Below are 17,457 nucleotides of genomic sequence, written 5' to 3' on the forward strand. Positions count from 1 at the left end.
TTTTTAAATGCCTGGAGAAGTGATAGGTTTCCCTCTCCATTCTTAAGATTGGGCTGGAAGGACGGCCCATTTCCATGAGATGGGAGGGCGGGATGAGCAAGGCCCAGCTGGTTCCTGAGGTGTGAGTAGGCTAGCCCAAGGCAGAATAAGTAAGCGTGTGTTCTCTTCTGGCCTGCTTGCAGTTCTGGGGCCAGTCAGCCCACTTCTGCTGGGCTCTGGGCAGGGCTCCCCCTTCTCAGAGCTTAGTCGGATGTGCATTCCTGTGCCCAGAGGTGGCCTGCACAGCCATCAGGACAGTGCTTCGGCCTGGGGGTCTGTGAGAGGTCAGTGGTCCGTCGGGCTGACGTGCCCTTGGTCTCTGGTGCCCAGCCCAACTAGGCCTTGGAATTTCCGGAGCCCGACCCAGTCTTGAGAAAGCCAGCCTGTGGCGAGGCTCGGAGTGGTGTCAGAGCAAGGTACCCTTGGGGCCTCGTGGGCTCTAGTCCCTACCTGGGCTGCTCTCTACTTAAAGCGATTCCCAGATGGTGCTCTTTCCACCTGCAGATCTGCCCACTAGCCCCGTGGACCTAGTGATCAACTGCCTGGACTGCCCCGAGAATGCCTTCCTGCGGGACCAGCCCTGGTACAAGGCAGCTGTCGCCTGGGCCAATCGGAACCGGGCACCGGTGCTCAGCATAGACCCTCCTGTGCATGAAGGTGAACAGGGCATCGATGCCAAGTGGTCACTGGCTCTGGGCCTGCCTCTACCACTGGGGGAGCGTGCGGGCCGCGTTTACTTGTGCGACATCGGCCTCCCCCAGCAGGTGTTCCAGGAGGTGGGCATCAGCTACCACTCACCCTTTGGCTGCAAGTTTGTCATTCCACTGCACTCTGCCTAGAGGAGCTCTGGGCGCTGCAGTCCCCTGCTGCTCCGGACACACTGAACTTGACAACGAACGCCTTAAGGATGTGAAGCTTCATGGACCTTGTTAAATTTTTTCGCTTTTGGATTTGTTACTTCTGTGAGAGAACAGATCATATTTAAAAATGACCTGTCACCTGCCCTTAGCCGGGGAAGGCTTTCCCACTGGGTGTGCGGGGTGGGTGGCAGGCTGAGTGGCTCTAGGCATCTCTACACTTGGCCCCCTTCGCGGCTGGGTGGGGCTTTGTTTACAGACTTAGGCAGCTCACAGACCCGTGTTTCAGGTTTACAGTCACTGGGGCCTGGGCAAGCACCTTGTGGGATGGGGTGGGTCCTGTTTGGGGGCCCCTCCTTGCCGGAGCTTGCGGCTTCATCTCCCCTGCTTCCCTAGCCGGGCAGCCCCACCTTCTGATTATGTCGAACTGGCTGTGCTGCAGTTGCCCGCTAGAGGGCAGACTTGCACTCTGCATTCATTTTGAGGGCTTTGAGGAGGCTTCCTTCCCAGAGCCCCACGACAAGTTGATTTGGGGGCTTTTGACCCTTTCTCCTGAGCTGATGCAAGTTTTATGCTGGGATTTCTTTCAGGGGTCCTTCCTTTCCACTCCCATCGCTCTGAGAGGCAGGGAAGGGGGTGACATCAGGATGGTTTTACTGTATTGGGATTTTATACTGTTTTTCTGTTTTCAGCATAGGTAGTATAAGGTTATGTTACTGTAGAACCACAGTGCCCATCTTGCCAGCCGTGCCCCCCAGCCCCATACTCTCTTTAGCTGGGGGCAGAGCCTTTGCCTAGTCTGGGGCCAGAGCCCTCAGGGTGCAGCTTTAATGTTCAGTATTGGGGAGGTCCCTGGGGGAGCCTGGTGCTGAGCCAGAAGAGGCTCCCTGGTGCTTCTGTATTCGGCTACCACTATCCCACCCCAACTTCCTTGCCTGCATATGTACCCCAACTTCCTTCTGCCCCTCCCCCCCATCTTTCCCCTGAAAGGGTCCTCTGCAGCTGTCATCCCAGAGCAGGGCGCATGCCCCTCCCCTGTCTGGGCTCCACCCCAGTTCTTACAGTGTCTGGGCTTTGAACCCTTTATGGTTGTCCACTCTAGATGAGTAGGCTTGGGGCCAGCCCCCTATCTCAAAGATGCCAAAATGAGTCTAGTTCTAGATGAGCTAGCTGGTGGGGCTCAGCCATAGGAACATACTGCTGCTCAGGTCCTAAGGCAGTAAAGCCCTTGGACCTTCACAGGCTTAGGCCTTGGAGGCTGGTTTCAGAACAGGAGCTGTGCCCTGGAGTCCCTGGCAAGGGCCCTTGCAAAAAGCTCATGCTTTTAAAAGCCTCTTTCAGGAATTCAGGCTTCCTTCTGTTCTCTGCCCACCCACTCTGGTTAAGGCGGCGAGTGGGAGGGCTCGCCAAGGATCGTGGACACAGGGTAGGCCCTGGTACCTTGGGTTTCAGGCTTCTTATCACTTTTCTTATAGGAGCATAGCCAGGAGCAGATGAGGCAGGGCAGAGGGCTGGTCCCTCCTTTCCTCCCATCCTCCCTCAAACAAATTGTCTCCAGTAGCGGGAGGAAGCCAGACTATGAGCCTTGTCGTGTGTATCCTCCCTGAGCTTCTGCTCACTCTCAGGGCCAAGAAGCTCCCAAGATGGGGCCCTCTCTTTAGAGGCAGGGCCATAATCTGAGGAGCAGTGCTGGATTACAGGCATTGTATGTTGTAAGCAACCATTAAGCAGATTTTGGGTGCCTGCCTGTTAATGCAGTTAGGCCCCCCCTTGGGTACAGTGGAAGGAAGAGCTCGAGGAACCCCAGCCCGACGGACTCTGCTTGCTCCGGTAAGTTGCAGTGGCCCTGGGGTGAGGACCGTGTTAAGGGACCACTGGGAGCTTATGCCCAAGCCTCTCCGTCTTCTCCCTGCAGGTGGCTCTGGAGCCTCTTCCTGCCTTCAGCCCGGGCCTTCTCCAGTGGTATTAAAGATAAGCATGATTCCTCTACCTTCGGCTCTTTTCGGAGGCCTCCTGCCCCCCAGTGCCCAGTCCCAAGGGGCCCCAGTCAGGTGGTCGACTATCACTCCTGCGGTTCTTGGGGAACTAAAAACCAGCACTTAAAATAAAGCTGAATGACGGAGTCCTGCGCTCTGTGGTAAATTGCTGTGTAGGCTGCAGTGAGGTACCGCCACTCGGGCCGTAGGAGCCCAGCTTGATCGTTTCATGTCTGACAGCCTCCGGGAAACCAGCTGTCAGGCACGTGGGGCCTCAAGTGCCAGCTGGTGACAGGGCTGGAAGAATACTAACACTAGGTGCCCCTGCCCAGGTGCAGCAGGCCACTTCCCCTAGGTTGCACGGGCTGAGGGGAGCAGGTGCCCTCCAGCAGGTTCCCCCCGCTTCTGAGGCTCTTCTCCTGGGCCCAGAGGGACCCCTGGCTTCTGTCTTTCCACTGGCTAGCCCTTCCGTGCCCAGTTCACACTTAGCTCTCCACAAGCTGAACTGCTAAGAAAGACTTTATTAATCAGGTAGGGGGAGGAGAAGGCAAGGAGCCTGGAGACGGACACACCGGTACCAGGGGTTACAAACAGTAAGAAACACTTTATTATAACTTTACAACATATAAATAGCTTGGGTCAAATCTGTGCTTTCTGGCAGCCGGGTATCAAGTCCCCTCCCCTGCGGGCTCCTGCCTTCCTTCACATTGCACTGTTCGTTTGGTGGCTCTGGCCCTGGGGCCCGGTGGTGGTGGAGGTTGGAGAAGAGGGGCCGGGCAGCCCAGTCCCGCTCTCCATCGCACGTGGTGGCCTGCATCTGTCATCTGCTTGGGTTGCGGCTGGTGTGGAAGGACCGCTCCTCGGGGGTCAGGCCGGCAAAGAAGGGGTGCAGCAGGGCCTCTGCCAGTGTGATGCGCTGGGCAGGGTCGAATTCTAACATCCTCCTCATCAGGTCAAACAGCTGCACGTGCTCCAAGGAGTCCTGGAGCATGTAACTCTGCTCAGGGACACAAGGTGCCTCAGTGTGACGGCAGGGTTGTGGGAAGCCTCGCTGCGGGGGTCAAGGAGGCAGTGACGCCTCCCCGGAGGACTACGTCTCCCCTCCTGGACAGTGAGCAGCTCCTTTCCTCTCATGCCCGTGTAGAGCGTTTTGCTCTGAACTTGTCAGGCTACTGGGCGTCTTGCTGGCTTGGTGCCTCTGCCCCCACATGCAAAGTCCTGACAGGTGGGTAGAAATCACCTCTGCAGAATTCGCTTGTCCGAGCACCAAATGCAGTTGCCAGAGGCTTCCGGGCCGTGTCTACGTGTCCCCTCCCCCTCCCCTCTGTCCTGCCTAGTTCTTCCCAAAACTGAGAGGAGAGAGGGACAGGAGCCAACAAGGTTTCTGACATCTGGCTCTTCTGCTGTTCCCCAATTACGTCCATAGCCACCCTCCGGGGAAGGGGTAGGGCTCAGGGCCCCTCTGGGGCAGTTTGCATGAAGCCCCGTGCCGGCGCCCAGCAGCCTCGGGTGTGGCCCCAGGCAGAGCCCGGGCGAGGAGGCCGCCTTTAGCAGCCTGGCCTGTCTCTGCTGTGTGTCTGCCTGGTGCCTGGGGTCTCCCTGGCCTGAGGGGAGCTGGGGGAAGCCAGAAACTGACCTTCAGAGGTTTGCAGTTCTCCTTCACATACCGGCCATCAGAGCTGTTCTCATCCCAAACCAGGCCCCCCTTGTAGAAATATTTCTGCTTCCTGAAAGTGAGGTAAAGGTCAAATGGTAGGGGTGGGGAAGGGGCCACAAGTCTCCGGTGGGGGTTGGGGTAGACCGCGGCACTCTGGGAACAGCAGCAAAGCCAGGTGGGGGTCGGGGTTCCTAGCCGGCCTGACCCAGCAGGGCAAGCGGTCCGCCGAGTCTCTCGGTGTGTACGGCAGGGAAGGCCGCTGTGAGCCCGGAGGAGCCAGGCTGTCCCGGAAAGACAGGCTCGTGACCCACTGCCAAGACCGGAAAGGCCCCAGAGGCCAGCACCAAGGGCGCTACCCGGCTCCTTACCTGGTACGGTGGATCATGTGCGATGGGATGGGCCCCAGGATCTTCTCCATCATCACTAAATGTTCTCGGTTCTCGTGGGTCTATTGGAAGGTCGTGGATAGAGCAAGCAGGGGTCAGTACCAGCCTCAGAGAAAATAAGGGACAGAAAAGATGGGCAGGTGCCCTCCCTGCCCCAGGAGAGGCAAATCCACCAGTGGAACAGCAGCCCCGGTCTGTGACCCGGTGGCAGCCTGCCAGCCTGTTCCCTCAGGGTCAGGCTCACACCCCTCAGCCTTTCGGTGGACTCATCCATCACCACACACCTCTTCCCGAAACGTGCCCTGCCTGGGCCCATCTCTGCCCTTTGCTCCTCCTGCCCTGGCCCTCCAACCCGAGGCTGAGCACCAGACTCCCCGACTGGTGGGTGGTTGAATTGAAGGGCTCCCCGCACCGGCCCCGCCACTTGCCAGGGGAGCACTGCGCGGGGCAGTGCAGTGACGCGGGATGGGCCTCACCTGGAAGAGGGTGAAGCCCCGGTAGTACTCAAAGAGGATGCAGCCAATGCTCCAGACGTCACAGGGCTGGGCCCAGCCCAGCTCTGAAAGCCAAGATGGGGAGAAACCATGAGATTCAGCCCTGTGCTCCCAGCCGAGAGGTCAAAGGGCAGCGGCCACTCCGGCTGGCAGGACTCTTGCCCAAACCTCAACAGGAAACCCTTTCTCGGGAAGGCCAAGTCGGCAACCGCAGTGACTCTAGCATCGGTCCCTGGTGGCGGGCACTGTCTCTATCCGTACCCTCCCCCAATGGCTGTCCACTGGATCAGGGCCGGGGGCTGTACAGTCACTCACCAAGGATCACCTCAGGTGGGCGATAGTGACGGGTGGCCACGATGGTCGTGTGATGCTCATGGTCAAAGGTGGCACTGCCGAAGTCAGCTACTCGGATGCTGGTGTTCTTCACTGACTTCTCCTCACAGCTCTGACAGGCAAGGGGGGCGAGCCAGGTCAAGAGTCCGTGCCATGGGCGACCCACCCCAGAGCACAGCCTCGGCCTCGCCCTGACCGATACCTTGTGCTCATTGTAGAGGGTTTCAAACTCAGAATTCACAAACAAGATGTTCTCTGGCTTCAAGTCTGTGTGGGTCAGTTGGTTTTCATGTAGAACTGAGAGAGCGGGAGGAAAAAAGCAGAAACTTGAGAACCCTGGCCACCTCTCTGGTCCTCCTGCCAGCTCCGGGCCGGCTCCCTCCTCCACAACCGGCCCGCCAGAGCCTTGCCCACCCCTAACCTCAGCAGCAGGCCAAGGGATACCAGACTGTGTCCACACCGGCTTCCCTCTCCACAGTCCTCTGTGCTTGGGGCCTTGGAAGGTCCTGACACTCTATGAGAGGGGCAGGGGAGACTTCCCACTTAGAAAACCTCCCTTCACCTCCTCTGTGGGGGCCTGGCCTCCTGAGCCTCTCTCACCAAAGCTGCAGCACCAGCCCTGGCATGGGTCCCTCTCCCCAGCGCAGCTACGTGATCTGCAGGGCCCGGGGCAAAATGAAAACGCAGGTCCCTTGATTCAAAAGTCATTAAGAATGTCAAGATGGCGGAAACAACGTTCAACTAACCACGGGGCCACCCGTGAAGCACAACCTAGGCCTGAGCGGACATACCTACCATTTTCTCCGGCCCCTGCCCCACCAACGGTGGCACCCGCCACCTCTCACTTTCTGGTTCCAGACCCCCTTCAGCACGCTGTGACCCACTTCTCCCCAGCACGGGCCCCTCTCTTCTTCAGAGTGAGTTTCAGCATGTGCCGGGCTCTGGGCACTCACTGCGCCGCTCACTTTGCTTGGAGTATCCGTCCCTGTCCCCACCATCTGTGCGGACCGCATACAGCCTAGCCCTAGGCCTGTCTACCTCCTCTCTGAGGAGCCTCTGTCCTGCGCTGCCCACAAATCCTGCAGTGCTGAGCACGTGTGCCACCAAAGAGGCTCTTAAAGGCTGGCGGGCAGATGGGATGTGATGGCCAGACAGAGGGTGTCCGTGTGGGCAGTGCCTGGGGGTGGGATCTGCCAGGGCAGGCTTTGACCTTTCATCCTCTGCAGGAAGGTGAGAAGGTACTAGTAGCCGGACTGATTACAGCCGCTCTCCTTCCTTCCTGAGTGCCTGTGGCACAGGTGGGCTCAGGAGGCCCCTGGAGGGGACTGAAGCTTCTCCATCCTCCCAGAGATTCCCACCTGAAGGCTTTTCGACTAAAGGGGCCCTGGTGTCTCTCAGGCCCCGTAGAATGGCGTGCTGGTGTGAACGGGGGAGCGTAAGACCGCCGGGCGAGTTTGCCACCCCACATGCCCCGTGAAGTGTGGTCACTTACATCTAAGGGCGTGGCAGAGCTGGTAGGCCATGTGCCGGACGTGTGGTAGGGGGTAAGGCTGGAAGTTATTCTCCTTCAGGAACTCAAAGGTGTTCTTGCCCAGGAGCTCAAAGGCGATGCACATGTGACCGTGGAAGTTGAACCAGTCAGACATCAAGACACACAGGCTAGAGAAGGATGATGGGTGGGGGGCTCAGGCTCTGCTGGAGGGCGGGGGCTGGCTCCCCGCCCCTCCCTCAGGTGAAGCCAGTCCCCACTCCGGGCCACTGGGGCACGTCTCCCCAACAGAAGTCCCCCAGACCAGCTCAGGGCAAGGACTAAAGTTCTGTTGCTGTAGGGGGAATTCCGGTCCTAGGTGTTCTGCCCCATCTATTATGACCTGGGCATAATCCCTACACCTCAGAGAGTGATGGCATCACACACTTTTTCCAGCTCCCTTAACCGAGCTTCTCGAGTCTGCAGGGCTCAGCGCAGTGCTCGTGGGAGAGGAGCTGCTTAGCCTGTGTGTGCGGAGGTGGCTCTCCTTCGGAGTTCTCTGACCATGCCAGAGCCCCAACAGCTTCAGGCGTGTGTCTTGTCTATACCTGCCGTGACCCCCAAGGCCCCTATTCACAGAAGTGGGCTTGGGGGACTGCCTGGGAACACAGAAATGTTTGGGGTGGAGGCTGGACTGAAATCCAAAGGCTCCTTTGGCGAGACTCACTGGCCCAGCTCCCCTGGCTCTGGGAACTGGGAGCTGGGAGCTGGGAGCAGGCCCGGGGCCAGTGAGAGGACATGGCTCTGCCCCCGGGTCTAGGCAGCCGGGGCTGGAGGGGACGCCATCCCCACTGAAGGCTTCCCTCCCGCTCCCGGCCGACACTCACAATTTGTTCTCTTTGTCCTTCTCCTTGATTTTTTTGAGAACATTGATTTCTAGTCGGGCGGCCTCCCGGTACTTGCCCACGTTGCGGATGATCTTCAGGGCAACCTGAGACTTCCCTCTGGGACCAGGGAAGGAAGTGCAAGTTCTTGTGAGAAGCGCTCGGCCCTTCCCCCCACCCCCACCCCCACCTGGCACCTCCTGGCAAATACCATCCAGGACTCCAGGAACAGGGCCTGCTCTGAAGACAGCAGACACCGGACACCCCTGCCACCCAGGTGACACCAGACCTCTACTCTCCCCTGGCATCTGTGAGTTAGCGCTCTTGGCATCCGTGCCAGCCTAGGCTTATCTGATGTCAGCCAGCTGCCAGCAACCAGAGGGCAGTGGGCAGAGGAGCAGAGGCCTAGCCCACGGACCAGCACCAGCTCACTCAGTAACCCAACCTGTAGGCCCGTCAGCCCTGACCCTGGCCAGGCCATCCCACCCAGAACTTTCTTGCAGCACCTCCTGACCTTCCTAATAAGCACATCTTCAAATAGCTCCCCCTGGGGTGGGGGTTCTAGGGGGGAACGAAGCCTTGGCAAGAAGGTTAAGGGTGCCGGTAGAAGGGCGCCCCGGGGAGCACCTCATTGGGAGCCCCAGGATCACTCCCTTTACCACACTCCCTGCAGCCCCACCAGCCTGCCTACCAACCAGCCACAACATTTCTCAGAGACCACCGAGCGCCAGGAGTCCTCTTTGGTGTCCAGTGAGGATTTTAACAATTCCTGCCCTGCATTTCCCAGCCCCCAGCCCTGCCCCGCAGGCCGCCTGCAGGATGCCAGCAGAGCAGGAGACCTGCTGAGATTTGGTGGCCGGGCCCAATGGCTATCAGGGAGGGACAGCCAGGCTTCAGAGGCCTGGTGGGGGACGTGAGTGACACAGCCCTGGTCCACAAGGACGTGACCCCGTGAGGTGTCTGGGAGGCTGGCCATGGTGCCTAAGGAAAGTCTCCCTGGCCCCAGGGCAGAGGCATGTTCTGGAGAACACCCGGTTTTTCTCTCCCTATCCCGTTTTCCTGGATTTCCAGGGCAGAGAAGGACCTCAGAGGAAAGGCTACCCTGCTCCAGGCTCCTAGAACAGGACCCCTCAATGGCATTCTCCTCTTCAACACAGGGAGCTCATCATTTCCACAGGCAGCCAGCATTAGAGCTGGAGGGCTCTGGGGATAAGGCCCTTCCCTTTGCTGAGCTGGAGGTCACCTCCTCATAACACCCCCACTGGCCAACTCCCTTTGGAGCCCCTGAAAGTCCCCTGAGCCTTGTGCCTGCCCGTTAGGGACTTGGCTCAGTTTCCCTCCGGCTGCTCAGAATGCCACAGCCCAGAGAGCTCAGCTGCGCCCATGTGCCACAGCTCTCAGATCTGCCACATGTCTCTCTGGCCAGTGTGGTCTACCCATCCCTAGGCCCACTGGTCCCAGCCCTGACCTTTTGGGCCCTGCTGGGTCCAAGGGGTGTTTAAACAGGAACTGGGAGCCCAGGGAGGTTTCCTCGCAGTCACCATCACCACCTTATTGGGGACGACAGGGCTAACTGGATTGCTGGCTCTAACTGTCCTTTCCGAGCTCCCCGTGTGGTGGTTCCTGGTGCCAGCCCTCAACAACTGGGGGTACAGGTAAACCCCGAGTGCGTTCTTCACCTCTAACACCGTGGAAGGGTCGGGACAGGTGGCACGTGGCTCAAGTGAGACAGCATGGACACGAGCACTCTGTAGCCAGCGCACCAAACCAAAGAGAGTGCCATTAAGGGAGGTCACGGGCTCCAGGGAGGTGGCCTCCCAGCCTAAGGTAAGAGTTCTGGCCTTGAGGAACGGCAAAGGGACGAGAGCGTTTCCCTGTTCAGCCTAGAAGGCGGCAAGGTTCCCCCGAAGCACCCGAACACACACAGGTATACCCCCAACTCTACCTGAGCACACTCAGAGGGACCCACAATCAACCCTGGCCACCTCCGGGGAGGCAACGGCCTGTGACGTAAGAGAGCCCAGGTCTCTCTCGACTGGGACGTGCGTGGCCTCTCAGGCAGGCCTCCGAGGGTGGGGGCCCATGCTTGGTGTGGGCACAGCAGTATGTCAACCCCCCCGCCAGGCCCAAACCCTAAAAGAGATCGCAAGACGCGGCCCCAGACCACGTAAGGGCCAGGACCTTGGCCCTGCTCCAACACCCACCACCACGGGCCTGGGGACGTGGGGCAACGCGGGCAGCCCCGCTCACTGGCCGGCACTACCTGGGCAGGGATGCACGTGCCTGCGGAACCCCAGGAACGTCTCCCGACCTTCGGGGATCAGAAGAACCCCAACACGTGCAGGTCAGCACCCTGCTATGGTGCTACCCTTCAAAAAGCAAAAGGATAAACCGATTGCCGCCACCCTCAGGAGCCCCAGGCTAGCTCTTCCCAGGAGGAAGGCTCACCTGGCATGGTCCAAGCACTCCACCACCTTGCCAAAGGTGCCTTCACCCAGGTTCCCCACGATCTCATCTAGGAGAGAAAAGAAGCAGGGCGTGAGGGTCTGGAGGGCAGAGGGTCGGCAGCTCCTGCAAGTTCACAGCATTCAAATTCTCAAAAACAAAAAAGGTTTCTCTCTCACTGCTACACTCTTAAAAACAGAAGTTGCTAGCGTCTGTGTCATTCAGGCAATTACTGGTGGCCCCGCTAAGGCGCCACGCGCAATAGAGGCCCCTCTGGGCAGGAGAGGTCTCGTCTAACAAGGGGGGTAGAAAGTAGAGAGGTAAAGTTTTACGAAAGGTGGCTGTACATCGCTCTTGGAGCCAATCGCCGATCCGGCACACCAGGTGGCCCTCCTTGTCATCTTCCACACTCCGGCTGCTGCGCTTACTGCTCTGTTGGCTTCTCTGCATGCACCGCCCCCCGAAACGCCATCCGACCAATCGCATGGTAGGCGGTTCCGATTGACAGATTGAGGTGTCAGTCAAAGGCAGAGGTGGAGACGGTGAGGAGCCGGTGGGTTGGTTGGTTGGATTTTCCAGATCCCAGCATTTCATAAGGCACACAGCATATATAACGATAGGGATATTGCAAGGGACACGTCAAGACACAAACTGACTTCAAAAACAGAAAAGTAAAAACAGCTACAGGTATGTAAAGAAAACTCGGACATTATCTAAGAGAAGGGCGCCGCAAACGCTCAGAAAGACGACCAGCCTCTGCTGCCGGGGGGCCGGGCCACGCAGAGAGCCACAGCCCGACTCCCTTCTCCACTGAGTGTCCCCCTCCCGGGCCCTCCCGTGATGGCTCCGGCCGGGACGAAGACGCAGCGAGAACGGCGCAAGAAGGTGGCTGGCTCAGCCCGGGTCCGATCGTCCAGCGTGGGTGGCAGCTGCAGAACGCCCAGCCCGTCCTTGCCTGCCTCTGTTTGCACACGCAGCCCTGCACGTGCCCGACAGCTGCCACTCAGAGCCAAGCTGCTACCTGCCCCCAGACAGCATCCGAGGCCAGACTTCACATCGCCACCAGAAACGGCCTTCTGTCAGCAGCCCTTGTGCCACCGGCCTCGAGCGAGGAAGGAGCCCGGGATCCTCTGGGCCAGCCGGCCTCCTACCACGATGGCCCACACAGGCCCCAAGCCAGCTCCTGCCCTGACACCCGTGATACTCACAGGCCAGGCCATCCTGAGCCTCGTGATGACAGAAGGCACCAAAAAGAGAAGCAGCAGAGCCACAGACCCGCACCGCCATCTGCAGCAGCGTGTGGCAGTGTGCGGGAGGCCACCAGGCCACGCAGGGCACCTGCAGTCAACCCTCAACCCGTGGCCACTCAAGGAAGTCCAGGAAAGCTGTGCAGAGAAGATGCCTGGCTGCCTGTCCTCCGCCACTACTCCTCAGGCCGGCGGGAGGGAAGAGGGGTGGGGAGGAGAAGAGAAGACAGCACGTAACCTGAGAGACACACACGAGTGGCCTTCCTTACAGGGGCCCGAGTGCCGCAGGGGCTCCCAGTCTCGCAGAGAGCTATACAACCTCCATGCTAAGAACACCGCCAGGCCCCGCTCTTGGCATGCGGCCCGCGAGCGGACAAGACCTGGGGCTGCGGGCCTTTCTGCCATTTCTTCCGGTGCGCGATCACACAGGCAGCCCGTCCCCCTCGTCCTGACCGCCTCTCACAGGAAGAGGCTGGTCTGAAGAGGGCCTGGCTGGAGGTCGGAGGGGAAGCTCCCGGTCTGAGCTGACTGACAGGCAGACGTCCCCTACCCGCGGGCACTCCAGCCTCCAGGCCTTTCGGGAGGGGTGTTGAGACGAGACCGCGGAGGTGGGTGCCGTCCACACCAGTCAGAACACGCGGCTGCACGTGCGGGCAATCTCTGGGTGGGAAGGACCAGGCCACGCAGCTCCAGACCGGCAACCCTATCAGGTTCTCTACGTGTCCCTAGCCACTCGCACCATGTGGCCTGTGCCTGGAGCCGTGTGGAGACATAGACAGGCCGGGGGCCAGCCAGCGCCGGAACCAGAGCCCCTATCACTGCCACTGCCAACGGGCCAGAAGACAGAGGAGCCGGGCCTGCTGCTCAGCCCTGCACCTGGACCAGACAACACACACACACACACACACACGCACATGCGCACACACACCAAATGCGCGTGCACGGGGCTGGCAGTACTCACCCACACCAGCCAGCCTGAGAGAAGGCTAGAAAGAGGTGAGGCCTTTAAGCCCCAGCCGGCACACTCTGGCCACCACTCACCGAGGAGGCGCTGCTACAAGACCTGGTGCGGCGTTTGTGGCAGTGGTGGGCGTGCTTGCGGGTCCGGTACGGCTCCCTCTCCCGCGACCGCCGACGATGATGGGAACGGGAAGATCCATAGCAGTCCTCTCCAAAGGATGGGCTCCGCTCTTCACACCGGTATGTGTCACTGTCGCGGCGCTCCCGGTATCTCCTCTGGTAGGGCAGGCGGTCGTGGCTGCCAGGAGGGGGACGAAGACACTGGTGAGATGGGGACCTTCCTCCCATCGGCCAGGTTTCTGCTTCTGGGCCAAAGGCATGTGGGGAGACCCCTACACAGAGCTCACAAGGGCAGCCTGTTGGAGCTGAGGGGAGGGGAGAGAGGGTGTATGTGTGAAGTCCAGCCTCCAGAACCTTGGCCGCTGGTGGCAACTCTCCAGTGCAGGCGGCAGGGCACCAGGGCAGGTGAGCAGCGAGAGGGCTTCAGAGGGTCCCAGCGCCCCAGAACTCCCTGTGGCTGCTAAGACAGGGCAAAGGGACCAACCTCTGGAAAGGACAAAGACTGTGTTCCTAACCCCATCGAGGAAGGCTCAGGGGTCAGCAGGGAAGATGCTGGCTTTGAAAATGGGGGGACGTGGCTGGAGAAAAAAAGGCTCAAGGATAGAGAAAGGGGCAGCAAGGACGGCAGCGAATACGGAGGCCCAGAAACGCATGAGGTCAGGGGCAGTAAGCAAGGTGCCGCAGGGCAGAGGCGGCAGGCAGCTGATGGGACCCAGGGCTGCCACATGCCTCCAGGCCGTCTCGCTGGTCCCAGTGAGGGAAGGAGCCCTTTCCTCCCACCTAATCCCCTGTCACCTTCTGGACCGAGATCTCCGGGGCGGAGGCTCCCTTCGAGACGGATACCGCAGCCTCCCTTCGTGCTCCCGACTGTAAGACCTCCTCCTCTTCCATCGGTAGCTCAGGTACGGGTCTGGCTCAGGGGAGCGGTATCGCTTACAGTGATGCATCTAGGCCACAAGGAACAGAGAGCCCTGCTAAACACGCAGCCAGCCACCTCTAGCCACAGGGCTGCTCGGGAAGCCTAGGAGCTCCTGAAGAAGAGGCCCATTGTTCTGTTTGGGGGCAGCCCCTCCCAGGGGTTTATGAAGTGAAGAAGAACTCTGAGGTCACACTGGTCAAACAGCAGACAATGGGCAACACCCTTCTCCACCAGTGAACAAACAAACAGCTGCCTCCCCAGCACAGCACCGTTGTCCTGAGCACTCGGGGCACCAGGGGAGCCAGCACAGGTGCGGAGATAGAATGTGGATGGGGGGGGTGGGTAGGGGGTGATGGTGAGCACCATCACAGGAGATCAAGGCCAAGGAGAAAGGAGAGCCTCCTGGGTTCAATTCCCTCCTGTCTGTGGGGCTGTATGAAGCGACTGGTCTGCAAGCCAGAGGCCAGAGTCAAAGGGCTGCTGGCAGGAAGCCAACCCACAGGAGCAAAGGGTGAAAGCCCTCAAGTGTAAAGCCAAGTTGCCTGGCTGAAACCCTGAACTGGACCCCACTCAAGGGAGCAAAGACCACACACCAATGGGAGGAGCCATAGGCAGAGACAAGAAGACCAGCCCTTGGAGAAGGAGGTGCACAGGGTCTCTCCAACATTCCCTAGGCCATCTGAGGGTCTGGCCAAACAGACATGGGGGTCTGTCCAGCCCCTGCTGCTGCTCTACGCTCTGTCTCAGCACCAGTAAATGATGCCAGCATCCTCAGGGCATCCAAGTTTCTTGCCCAAGGCCCCTCAGGCCACCTGTGGTGCCATGCTAAGCAGTGCCTCCCCTCTAACTGTACCACTACTGCCCCCTTCCAGATTCCCTGTTCCAGTACCTTCTCCTGTGCTCAACTCAGGAGTAGCCGGAGGGCTGAGTGCCTGGCAAGCTTGTGAGCTTGGAGTGGCAGGCCAAAAGGGCCCCACCTCACTATCCCTGTTCCACAGGGACTTAAATCCACCACAGGAAATTGCCAGGCTAGATCAGACACCAGCTGGGAAAGATGGATGTGTGAGAGCAGCTCCCTGTTCCACCCACACCCAAAACTCTGACTTTGGCTCCATTGGAAGGCTGGGCCAGAGACCGTGGCCAGCCTTCCTCCCAACCCTTTATTTGGCCTTAGCCAACCTCCAATGGTGGTCAGTCCTGGGCTTGCCTGACTAAGCACATTTGGACAAACCCACTGCGGCTGCCCGATCTCCTGAGAAGGGTCTATCAGGAGAGCAGAATGCAACCGCTCCCCTTGGATGAGCAGGGCAGCAAGGCATACCTGACTAAAGCCCCAGAAGCTTCTCCAGGATCCTGAGAAAGTCACTGCCCTCAATCTCCCCCCCAGCAGGTTTCTTCTCCTATCCACCTGGAAGCCCAGGGCGCAGCAACTCTTAGAGGTAAATACTATGTAAAATTACCAGCAGCTCCCCCAAGCTTAAACTGCTGTTCTGTTTTGATCAGGTGACTAATGTTTCACTGCTTTCCTGCAATCACCCTGGGTCAGGTGCCCAAATTATGGAATGAAAGCAGCATCTCACACCTCACTGAGTGACACGGAAGATGCTCCAGTGGCCAGGCAGAGGTCTGCCCATCCTCTCTGGGTGGACAAGGCGCCAGAGCTGGAGGAGGGACGTGGTTTGGTCTGCACCAGGCCAAAGACTCCCTCCTGAGACCTAGAGGATTCTTAGGTCTGTGCGTGTTCATGTTAGTAGACCGAGCACAGGTTCAGAGTCAGACAGATGTCAGGCTGAATCCTGACACTGTGCCACTTCTAGCTGTGTGCCTTCAGGCAAGTTAACAAACTACTCTGACCTTCAACTTCCTCTTGCAACAAGGGGATAGTAATTTCTTACAGGGCTCTGCAAGGATTAAATCATGCCACTTCGTTAACATGCCTAGCACATGCCTTCAGGTCAAATGCTTTACTGAAGTCAACTTTTTCGTAAAAAAAAAAAAAAAAAAGTTCAAGGTAACACCTCTGGGTCTATGTTAAATGCCTTAGGGCATAAAGGATTTGTTTTCCTCCCTAAGACCCTTCCTCAAGGAGAGAGCGAACTCTGGGTAGAAAACCCTGAACTAAATCCCAGTGCTGCCACTTACTGGCCTTGTGACCTTACATAAGTCACTCTAGGCCTCAGTTACCATACCTGAAAATTGGAGATAACACCTCCCAGCCAACTTGGCAAAGGAGATGACAGGTATGAGAGCTATTAAGTACCACATAAAGTAATCACAGCAGAGATAACTTCTCCCTTAACACATTCTGAGCAGCTGAAATTTTGGAAATACCAGATATCCCTCATTATCTTCCTAGTCAGGGCTCTAGGTCCCATTTCTCATCAATTACCTCTGATTCTCTGAAACGCCAGCCTATGGATTATTTAAAGAGGTTAAGGGTCACAATTATGTTCAGGAAGGCTCTACTCTTACACAAAGAAGAAAGAGATAACGTAAAGGAAACCAGGCCAAGGATGCCAGCTTTTCTCTAAGCATAGGCCTAGTCGGCTTCTCATTTGCTGTTCCTGGCCAGAGAACTGGGTTGACGAGAAGAGCAGCCAGCCAGGTCAGCGTCTGCCCTCCCGGTTCCCAGCCACTCCAGCGCCCCATGGTTATTTTTGGCTGACGCTGCCCCACCACTGCAACCTCAAACCTGCCACCTTACAAGTCGCCACCACCGGGTGAAACGCTCCTCCTTTTCAAGGGCATGGAGGAGGGAAGCTGGAAGATCGCCAACTCCGCCTCGACGGGGGCCTGGCTCAGGCAACTCCCACCCCAGGTCCACACCAGGGCACCCGCACCCGGAACTAAAGCACACAGGGACTCCCGGACCAGGGAGCAGCCCGGGCATTTGTACTGTCAACTTGGGCTGGCCCCTCCCCCGGGCTGGAGCGGCTCCATCATCACAACAAAACGCGTTGGAGGCCCGCGGCTCTCGCTCGCGTCCCTTCCAGGCGTGCCCTGGGTCTTAGAGACCTGAGCCCCTTCCCCCATAACCGCCGCCAGTGGCGGCCAGGGGAGACTCCGGGGGCAGGCGGATGGCCAGCCTGAGCCAGAATCAAACTCCAGGCCGCGCGGGGAGGAGGAGTCTACAGACCCAGCCTCGAGCCAAGGGTATGGGAGGGGTCTGAAGGCCCCTCCAGGCTCTCCCAGGTAGGACCCCGACCCCTTCCCCGGGAGGTGCAGGGCCGAAACTGAATCCCTGCAGGGGCCTCAGAGGCAGCTCAGATTCCGACACCGAGGGATCCAGAGGTTGGGGTCTGTGGTGACCGCCCCTCCGGGGGAGAAGCGACGGGTCAGGGGTGAGAGGTCGGGGCCGCGGCCAGAGGCGGGCCGAGGAAGAGAAAGAAAGAGAGTAAGCCGAGACCGAACCGGCAACTCGGGGACACGTACCCAGCACGTCCCCTTCACCAACTCACCCCCCGCCGCTGCCGCCGCCGCCGTCGCGGGCCCGGGCCCACACTCACCGTCTCCCAGGATCCGGCTGCGGCTAGGCCCCACTCCCCGCTCCGAGCGCCTCTTCCGCTTCCGGCTCCGGCCTCCGCCCGCGGCGGCCCCGCCCCTCGCGTGACGCAGCCGTCGCCAGTCCTCGCTCGACCTCGCTCGGTGGTCTGGTCGCTCTAGCCCCCGACT

General features: G+C 59.2%; 2 protein-coding genes across 6 annotated transcripts in view; one reads left to right on the forward strand and one right to left on the reverse strand.

Moving 5' to 3' along the window:
* EDC3 (enhancer of mRNA decapping 3) overlaps positions 1 to 3,018 on the forward strand; it is a 60,489-nt gene extending 57,471 nt beyond the window's left edge. For 3 of the 4 annotated variants that reach the window (XM_047864426.1, XM_047864424.1, XM_047864427.1), the window contains exon 7: positions 544 to 3,018. In XM_047864426.1, the coding sequence (XP_047720382.1) occupies positions 544 to 878 (335 nt within the window). In that variant the 3' untranslated portion in view covers positions 879 to 3,018. The remainder of the gene's footprint in view (positions 1 to 543) is intronic. The other variant, XR_007153345.1, reaches the window with a different exon arrangement.
* A 438-nt stretch (positions 3,019 to 3,456) lies between these two features.
* On the reverse strand, positions 3,457 to 17,440 carry CLK3 (CDC like kinase 3). 2 transcript variants are annotated; one of them, XM_047864428.1, is made up of 13 exons: positions 17,292 to 17,440; positions 13,662 to 13,813; positions 12,828 to 13,044; positions 10,887 to 10,983; positions 10,543 to 10,609; positions 8,098 to 8,214; positions 7,235 to 7,401; positions 5,945 to 6,039; positions 5,725 to 5,854; positions 5,392 to 5,474; positions 4,898 to 4,977; positions 4,509 to 4,599; positions 3,457 to 3,869 (listed from the first exon to the last, which is right to left on the reverse strand). In XM_047864428.1, exons 2-13 carry the CDS (start codon positions 13,811 to 13,813, stop codon positions 3,693 to 3,695), a joined length of 1,473 nt encoding a protein of 490 aa, XP_047720384.1. In that variant the 5' UTR covers positions 17,292 to 17,440; the 3' UTR covers positions 3,457 to 3,692. The 2 variants fall into 2 exon arrangements, with proteins under 2 accessions (XP_047720384.1, XP_047720385.1); XM_047864429.1 differs by having other exon boundaries at positions 17,244 to 17,338.
* Between the last annotated feature and the right edge of the window lie 17 nt (positions 17,441 to 17,457).

The sequence above is a fragment of the Prionailurus viverrinus genome, chromosome B3 (assembly GCF_022837055.1).
Source record: "Prionailurus viverrinus isolate Anna chromosome B3, UM_Priviv_1.0, whole genome shotgun sequence".
NCBI lineage: Eukaryota > Metazoa > Chordata > Mammalia > Carnivora > Felidae > Prionailurus > Prionailurus viverrinus.

Excerpts from the sequence above, each read along its gene's own strand:
- CLK3 (XM_047864428.1), bottom strand. The coding sequence starts at position 13,813 with ATGCATCACTGTAAGCGATACCGCTCCCCTGAGCCAGACCCGTACCTG. Across the intron at positions 13,045-13,661 it reads CGGAGATCTCGGTCCAGAAG|CCACGACCGCCTGCCCTACC; the intron begins GTGACAGGGGAT and ends CCCTCCTGGCAG. Across the intron at positions 5,855-5,944 it reads CCCTCTACAATGAGCACAAG|AGCTGTGAGGAGAAGTCAGT; the intron begins GTATCGGTCAGG and ends CTTGCCTGTCAG.